This window comes from Gouania willdenowi, chromosome 4 (assembly GCF_900634775.1).
Source record: "Gouania willdenowi chromosome 4, fGouWil2.1, whole genome shotgun sequence".
Classification (NCBI taxonomy): domain Eukaryota; kingdom Metazoa; phylum Chordata; class Actinopteri; order Blenniiformes; family Gobiesocidae; genus Gouania; species Gouania willdenowi.
The window spans coordinates 43656543-43665634 of NC_041047.1; the positions used below are offsets into that span (position 1 = coordinate 43656543).

At 39.7% G+C, this 9092-nt stretch overlaps 1 protein-coding gene across 2 annotated transcripts in view; it reads right to left on the reverse strand.

Moving 5' to 3' along the window:
• lonp1 (lon peptidase 1, mitochondrial) overlaps positions 1 to 8541 on the reverse strand; it is a 50377-nt gene extending 41836 nt beyond the window's left edge. For both annotated transcript variants that reach the window (XR_003673849.1, XM_028443708.1), the window contains exons 1-10: positions 8080 to 8541; positions 6764 to 6852; positions 6469 to 6588; positions 6259 to 6403; positions 5917 to 6030; positions 5767 to 5828; positions 1713 to 1842; positions 1548 to 1631; positions 1405 to 1473; positions 645 to 796 (exon numbers count right to left, since the gene is read on the reverse strand). Coding sequence is in view for 1 of the 2 variants with exons in the window: in XM_028443708.1 (XP_028299509.1) it covers positions 645 to 796; positions 1405 to 1473; positions 1548 to 1631; positions 1713 to 1842; positions 5767 to 5828; positions 5917 to 6030; positions 6259 to 6403; positions 6469 to 6588; positions 6764 to 6852; positions 8080 to 8463 (1349 nt within the window). In the remaining variant the exon portion in view is untranslated. The remainder of the gene's footprint in view (positions 1 to 644; positions 797 to 1404; positions 1474 to 1547; positions 1632 to 1712; positions 1843 to 5766; positions 5829 to 5916; positions 6031 to 6258; positions 6404 to 6468; positions 6589 to 6763; positions 6853 to 8079) is intronic.
• Between the last annotated feature and the right edge of the window lie 551 nt (positions 8542 to 9092).

Below are 9092 nucleotides of genomic sequence, written 5' to 3' on the forward strand. Positions count from 1 at the left end.
GCCATTTCTCCAAAAACAAACTTGACACATCTTGGAGGATCTGGACAATTTTCTACAACTTCCTGGAGTATAATGATGTACAAAATGAGGTTTGGACTGATGAACAAATTCGATTGTTAGTAGGGCTGCTGCTGTTAATATTATTTATTTTTTCTTTCTGTGTATTGTATTGTTGTGCATTGTTTTTGTTTTCCTATAAAAGATAATAAACAGATGTAAAAAAAACACTTGTTATTGACCAAATACTTATTTTCTATCATAATTTGCAAATAAATTCATTGAAATTCCTAGAATGTGATTTTCTGGATTTTTTTTTTTCTTATTTTGTCTCTCATAGTTGGGGTATACCTGTAACCAAAATTACAGGTCTCTCATCTTTTTAAGTGGGAGAACTTGCACAATTGGTGGCTGACAATACTTTTTTGCCCACTGTAACAGAGGAAAGAGAAAATGTCATCCTTTCGCACAAATTAAATGAATTTCATCTGTATAAAGGTATTAATCACTTTGACTCCTGTCCCATTATCATGGGACTTATGCGACCAAATATGAGAGTATCTTTAGAAACATGAATATAGAAGACAAAGCCTGGTGTTGAGCTGCATCAGAGTGTATGTGTGTGCGTGAAAGAGCTTTGAACCAACTTGAACTCTGATGAGTGGTTGTCCAGCAGGCTCAGTTTGTTGAGCTCTTCATTGATCACGTCCATGATGTGTTCAGGGACGTTCCTGTCTTTGAGTCTCTCTCTGAACTTCTCTTCTATGGCTTCTTTATCTTCCTTCTCCAGACCCAGCTCCTGACACACACACGCACACACAGAATATCAGGAGCTTTCCAGTAATAACTGTTATTTAGTTAAAAGTGTATATTTATATTTTGAGCCTGACCAATAAATCGAGCTGATTAACGGGCATTGCTGATTACTTGACGTTGGTCAAAATCTATTTTGCAACGTGGAGAACCTGTTGCTGGGCTCCTGTATGTCCCAGCTGCACTTTGAGTTTACTTATTGATCAGGGTCTTGACACTCCTTAAGTTGGAAGTGTTAAAGTTCCTGATTTTAATTTAGTTGTGGTCTGCTTCTTTGTCTTGAATCATTATTTGTGTATCAAAAAAAATGCTTATCAGTCGATTAATGGATTATTGTACTTTTTCAGTATAAAAAAAGATCTGTATCAGTTGGGCTCTAAATATTATATTAATTAATTACAGGATTGTTTGCTAAGGCTGTATTTAAATATGTCACAATGTTAGTAAATTAATTGATTTAATGTTTGTGAACATTTGCTAAAATCATATGCTGAGATGTAAAAGCAAATTAAGGAACTTCCTGTTGACGCTTTTATTTTGAAAAGGTTCTGGGAAATGTTTGTGTTGTGTTGGGTTGAACACGGCTCGCTCTACCTTCTTGATGATCTTCAGTTGTTCCTGTAGCAGGTACTTCCTGTGGGTTTGTTTGATCTTCTCCTCCACCTGAAAACAGAGTGTTACTGGGGGCTTGGAGAGTGAAGAGCTCAGCTGCCCAAACAGTGGCTGTGACCTCTGACCTCTCTGCCGAGGCGCTGCTGCAGCTTACTCAGCTCGTACTCCTTCTTCAGCAGAGACAGTGCTTTGTAAAGACGCTTTGGGATCTGCAGTGACAATAACGTGCACCGAGATCAGATGCAGATAGAAAAAGCCTCTTTGACTGTGTTGACGTTCGCAGCACTCACACTGGTCTCCTCCAGGACGTCCTGCAGTTCTCGAGACTCTGCTCCAGTCAGGGCTGCTCCCATGTCGCTGAGGTAAATGGGATTATCCACCACCCTCTGACCAGCCTGCATCATCTGAAGGACTGACTCCCTGACACACATAAAAATGCTGCAGCTAAAGTACAAACAGTAGTAGGGGTGTGAGGATACACTCAGCTCACGAGACGAGACACGATATTGGGTTCACGAGAACGAGATGAGACGAGATTTTAGGAAAACTACAATGACAAAATATATGTCGTTGTACATGCATTTTGAAATGTTTTATTATAACTCTTTACATGCATGATGTAAGCATGAGCTTTTAATAAACTTATTCCACAAATTGAAACTAAAATTTATAAAAGTTAAAATAAAATATTTCTCTCTTTTTTTTCAAGTGCAAACAATATTATGTGCAAAATCAAATCAAAGTTCTATTCTGTCAATAAAGAGTGCAAATAGTGCCTGACAAAGTATGTCGTTAACAACATGCTGCAACTACACAGCCATGTTCTTTTAACTGTTCATAAACTTCTTGTTCTCCCACAAATTGAAACTGAAACTATAATGTACTCCTCCTCCTCCTCCTCTTCTTCTTCTTCTTCTTTTCCTTCTCCTGCTTTAGGTTCTGGTAGGCTAGACGTAGCAAAGGCGCATGATTGCCCCCATAGGTCACAAATAGCAGTTTGGATAACTCAAAAAAAAAAAAAAACACTTAAAAATTAGATAAAACTTAAAAAGATTAAAAAAAAAAAGAAAGAAAGAAAAAAAAAAAAAACCTTGTCACACCCCTACTTGTTAGTCAACACTTTGCTCCCAGACCGAAGCCTTACAAGATGTACCTGGAGCAGGATGTAGCATCTATCTATTAAAGCAAAGAATCCGTCTGTCTGTAGCGAAAATATCTCTGCTGTTCAGGGACAGACAGTGCTGATACTTTGAACATGCCTGAAGGTTGGTTTAAAGCTGTGCGACGTCAGATTGGTTTGGACTGCAATAATACCATTGATTAATTATTTCATAAAAATGTCCACCGGAGTGAGTCACATGTGCGCTGGAGCCAATCGCTGGAGAGCCCACCCGCACTTCCTGGTTTTGAGCAAAGCAGCAATCCGCCCTATGCGTGTGTGTGTCTAGTGAGTGCGCGCAGAGAGCCGGGCAGCAGAGGCTCTGTGTTGGGATAACATAGCTGATACAGGGAGCGCCCTGGTCGGCAAAGCGCCAACATTCCACTGTGGCTTAATTTTGCTCACTTTGGGTGAACTGCGCGTGCACCCGCGTGTGTGTGTAATTCAGGATTAAATTTACATTGGGAATTAAGTGTTTACAAGGTCAGTTTAAAGATGATTTAACTTTTATTCTGAATTAAAGAGGAGTTAAAGCTCCCATGTAAACATGAGTGTCTCAAAGTGTTTCTCCAGGCATAACTTCATGCGTTTTCCCAATTTATTAATTTAAATATATGAAAATACAATAGTTATCACTCTACACATTTCACAAAAAACCTCAATGTTCCTGATGTCCCACCTTCAGCCACAACCTCATTCGGCCATCCATGAAAAAGCTACTTAACCATCCACTTTTTTTTATAGTAAGACGTACTTCCTAAGGGCACTGCACTAGTCCTTTTAAAAACAAGACTTTGGCTGCAGAACCCAAACGTTTGAAGCAGACATGGACAATAAGTCATGATGCAGCTAAAGACTAATCTTGGTTTATAGATAACAGATGAACAGGGGACATTCAGATTACTCTTACTTAGAGGTGGGACTAGAGTAAAAAATAAATCTGATTAATTTGAGACTTTGTAATTAATTAATCTTGATTTATCTAAATTATTCGCCTAACAACATTTGACAGGAGAAGCAATGTTCTTCAATTTTGGTATATATGACTGAATCAATTAAAACAAATAAGCTCAAACAACAAAATTGTGTTTATTTTCATCACTGAGTGCTTACATATTGTGCAAAATAAAAAAAATATTATAATTGCATTGTTCACAAAGCACAAACTTAAATTTAAGTAATCTATTTTTATGCTTTTCCATATTTTTTGTAAACTTTCTAAAACAAATTTGTTCTTGTGCATTAAAATTAAAAAGCACTTAGTACAGAACATTCCAGAGAAGTGGAAACAGTGCAAAATAGTTAGAATATATGTGGCATGAAAAAAACAGAGCAACTGATAAAGCTGATTAACTTTGTTTGAAATAGCAGTTTCTACATAGCAGTTCATAAGTTTAGTCAGACGTCGCGAACTATAGCACCACTACTCGCCCCACACAGCCGCTTTATTTTTATACTCCTGAAATTAATGCAAAGGATGATATATTCTTTTCATCAGACATACCACACATCAATAACTCCAAGATCATCTGCTCAAAAGAAAGTATGTAAAAGGTTGAAATTGTCATTTAAACATTGGTTTTGATCACCACTGTAAAGTAAAAACACTTCTATGCATCTGTCTACGGGACTCCAAATTCCACAATGCAATGCGAGAAACTTTCCAAACAATGTGAATAAGAGTGTTTATGGTGGATGGAGGACAGGACAAACTTTCAAGCAGTAATTTCAACCTTTTTCCAACAAATTTTTCCTTTAGCACCATGCTGATCCCATCACGGTGCTCCACAGAACGCCACTGAAAATCATTCCTGCCTGTGGTGATCAAACTTTACAATTAATATTGGTAACTTCACAGCTTTGATTGTTGTAAAAATCTATATTATGTTTGAATTATTTACCTTATTTTTACACTACTGTAATGTATAGGGCTATAGTCAACCAAGGAAATGGTTGGTTGACGAAGACTATGGCACACAGCGATTAATCGACAAAAAAAAAAAAAAAATGGAGAATGAGAAAAAAAACAACAAGAGAAACAAGAAGAAAGAAAAAGGGAGACATTTTGTTTTGGCTTTTTGTGGTGCTCATTTGCTTTTAAACACACACCATTTATCTGGTCTGACAGACATTAGGTGTTTATATCAGAGCCCGACCTGAAACTGACAATTAAAACCTATTTTTTCCTCATACAAATGACATATTTACGTTTGTTATAGTGGTAAGCCTGCTTTTATTAATAAACTGTTGATGTCAACATCAGATCAGCGCAAGAGGAAACCAGCACGTCAAACACAGGTGCGCAGTGTGCCCCGCTGCGCCACAGACAGCAGTGGATCTATTTACATAATCCATGTATCAAATATAAGGATAATCCATGTTCTTTTGCAGAAAAAGAATTGAATTAACAGTTGATGCTTGGGTTTGTTCCCTCTCTGCTCTGAGGACAACACACTGTGCAGTGACAGCTGAAGCGCAACACTTTTTTTTTTTTTTGAAGCGCAGCACACACAAAGCTGTTGCTGGACAGAGAATCATGTTTAGGCATTAAATACATTATAGCGATATTTAATCCTTATCACCTATATAAGTGCTTTGCATTTTTTTTTTTACACTATTGAAACTAATACTGTTGCTGGTCGACCAATGAAAATCTTGGTCGACTGCATCGATCAATTAGTCGACTAAACAACCAAGGTTAACAGCCCTAATGTATGTGTATCTAATCCTTATTTTAACAGTCTTTTACTTAATTATGCACTTAACATTTACATTTACTTTTTTCTTTGTTTAATATTTATTGTTTTTATTCGTAATATTTCTTGAGCGGCTGTAAAGTAATTTCCCCCTTGGATAAATAAAAGACTTCTGATTCTGAAATTATCTTGGATTTATTGATCTATGAGGCCACATACAGTCTTCATCTGATAGAAAACAATACTGTCTCCTCCAGCAGCTTCACTGTCAGTACTTTAATCATGTGTACCTTCTCTCTCTTCCTGTGCTTTACAGTAGATATTCTGGCTTTGGAGCTGATAGTTCCTGATCTGATGCTATGTTCTTTCATTAGAGAACAGCCCATTGTGACATACAGGCAGCTCCCACTTTTACCAAAATTGATACAAAGCTTTACAAAGTAAAAAAAAAAAGAGTGAAAAAGCCCAAAAGCAGCAGTAAACTCTGACCTGTAGAGAGGGTTCAGAGCGATGATGTCTCTGATGGTTTTCACTATCTCTGCCGTCAGCGCCTGCAGACCACACACGGATCTTCACTCAGAGTTCCTCCATAGCATACTAACCTAATGTTTGACTGCACAAAGCACCCAGAGTGTGTACCTTGACTTCCTCGGTGACAGTGAACTGTTCATGATGAATGTTGTCCACTTCCACCATCAGGATGTTGGAGGAGGGCAGAGGCTGCAGCTCTGGACTCAGGTCAGCCTCTGAAACCTGAGATCCAACAACAATTATCAGTGAACATGAAGTAGCAAACACTGCTCTGTGTCCTTTGCTGTGACTCGGGCTTCACTATGAATGGTGTGCTGCATGATTTCTGACCATTTTAATGTACACAGTGACTGTCGATAAACAAACATATTGATTGATTGTCTCATCACCTTTCTCTGAGCTTGTTTCATTGTAAACAATGAGCAGCACGTTGACACACCAACCACACACCTTGTCATCCAGCTGCTCCTTGAGTCTGCGCTTGGGCTTGCGTTTCGGGGGAGCTTTCAACGGTGCCTCGCCCTCAGACTCCGACCACACAGGGGGCGGTGCAGCGTCCTCTGGCTCCACCTCCAACTGTCTGGTGATCCGGATCCTGGCAGAGAGCAGAGGTGTGTAACACAATCTGTAATGACATTCAGCCACAACGCGCCTTCAGACCTGCGATGGCCCATGACAATCATCCGCAGCTTGTCTCCCAGGTCCTGCATCTCGTGAATCTGGACGAAGGTTCCCGTCGTGTAAACTGCTTCTAAAGACTCCACCACATCAGACTCATTTCTGCAGGAACACGAACACACACACGTTACCCACACCAAACAATAGAAGACCAACCATCCACAGCTGATTTCTCTCCTCACAGTATTAATTTTGGAAACATTTGTCTTCACATATTTACTGTGAATTTGAGATGTCAACAACTTTATTGGGTGCGAATGATGAGGGTGAGACTTACACATCGTCTCTCTTCATGAAGACTCCAGCGTAGGGCTGAGCCAGACGGACCTTCCTCCTCAGCAGCTCCATCAGCTCTTTGTTCTTCACCTGACACACACACACAGCTACATACATGAAATTTGTTCTCTGCATTTAACCCATCCCTGAGGAGCAGTGGGCTGCCACGGTGTAGTGCCCATGGGGCAGTTAGTGTTAAGGGAATTGTTCAATATCCCACAATGATGTCCCATCACCAGTGATAACAGCATGATTGTATTGGGTTTTTTAGAGAAAAAAGCAGAATTTATTCTCATGACATCCACCATTTTGAAATCATTGAGATTAAATCCAAATATTCTGATAAAGGAACAACTGGTGTAAACCAAACGTGTTTTAAATGCAGAAGTAATGAGTGATGGAGCAGGAGGAGAACATATGGACAATAGTTTTACTTCCACACATTTCATTTTTACAAGGGAACATTTAGTATCCTCTTCTGTTCAGAATTAGGTGATTTTTTAAGAATAAATCTTATTCTTGATCATTTTATCTTTAAGGCATGCCACATAAAATATTGTCCTGCAATTTACTTTGATGTAAACTACTTTGTAACTATTTGGGAAAAAAATCTATTCAAATATCAACAAAGCAGTTGAAACCCGCATTTAGTTTCTCCACATTTTAAGTGTTTCTGTATGAACAATGGTGCTCATTTATTGGTCCGTTGGAATGTAAGAAATTTCACTGGTCAAAAGTATCACAGAAATTACCAACCAAACAGGGAAAATACAAGCACGCACCCTTCTTGCATTTTGGCATTGTACGACTAAATATGAATCATCTTTAGAGATACAATACAATCAAACAGTGATTTATATAAAACTTTGTAAAAGTATTTACTAATGTGCAGTCAAACAAACATCGGTCAATATACTATCTGAAATATTTGCAAAAAGGAATGATTATCCCGAAATGAGGCTTTCGGGCAGTTTCCTTGAACAAGTGGAAGAATAGTTTTTACAAGATGATACTGAGGGGTTTGTAGAGGATTATCTTCAGTTGGAGTGTGTAACGTTGAAGCAGTTCAGTGTAAAAACAATAATTAAAAGAAATCTACCGCTCAGTGTCACGATCTCTAAAGCACACCGCATGGCTGCTCAGACCTTTACTTCAACAGCACGCCTCACTGCTGTCAGGGTCAGTCTTCCCTCAAACATGTCCTGTTCCACTTTCCTGTTTCCTTTGACTTTGGAGGAATTGAGAATGAGAACTTCTCTGTTCTTTGTTAAATAACTGTATTCCAATGTAAAGTGTTGACATTTCTCACAGATTTACCTCGATGATCTTGATGAACCTTGGGAACACTGGGTTCCTGCTCACGGCTATGAGCGGGACGTTGGGGAAAACCTCGGGCACCATCATGGGGGTGAGAGCAGTCATCGGGGGTCCGTCGTGGGGTGCACCGCCCTCGCCCCCGGACTCCTCCGCCCCGGAGCCGCTGTCCCCGTCGTCTTCTCCAGAGAACGCGCCTCCACTGACCCGACTGCCAAACGTTCGTCCGTACACACGGGGCGCACCGACGCCGGGCCCTAAGGGGACGGCCGGGAGGAAGCAGTGCAGCCGGGGCCCGGCTCCTGTTCCCCTGCATACTCTGAGCATCAGAGCCGTGGGTCCGCGGAGTTGCCGGACGACTCCTAGCGCCCTTACACAACCTGACATGTTGATCCAGAGCTTTCCACAGCCACGTGATCGTCCTCCCCGTCCACTTCTGATGACGTAGAGATTATCTTGACGCGCTCTTTATTTACCAAATGTACTTTTTAGCCTGGTATATGGTTCTACGTCAGGACCCACGCCGTCAACGTGACGCAGAGGTTGACCAACTGTAGTTCTACGTCGAGGGAACGCATTGCTATGCGATTGGCCCCCATGCCGCTAGGGGGTTGTGGCTGTGTGTTGTTACAAATGAGCTTATAAAAGCCCCTGTCTATCTTACGGTTACAGAAAACAATGTTTTATATTTTTTTAAGCATTTTAAAATGTAATTATTACTTACCTACTGTACCTACACCATGTGTGTTTTGTAGGACAAGGCCAAGTGTATACATTTAGTATAAAAGTTGTAGCTAACACATTTTCATTATTTCTCATATTTAGCACATTTTCCTACATTTAACCACATAAGTACAGTGCTTTTATTATTTTTTTGTATGGTGTATTTTTCTGTAACGTATGTTTTTTGGAGTCATGTGTATTTGTGTATAATTATTGTTTTTGTTGCTATTGTAGTGTGAGTCAGGAGTAATTTTGTGTATTTTTCTGTAAATGTATGTTTTTTTTAAGTTGAG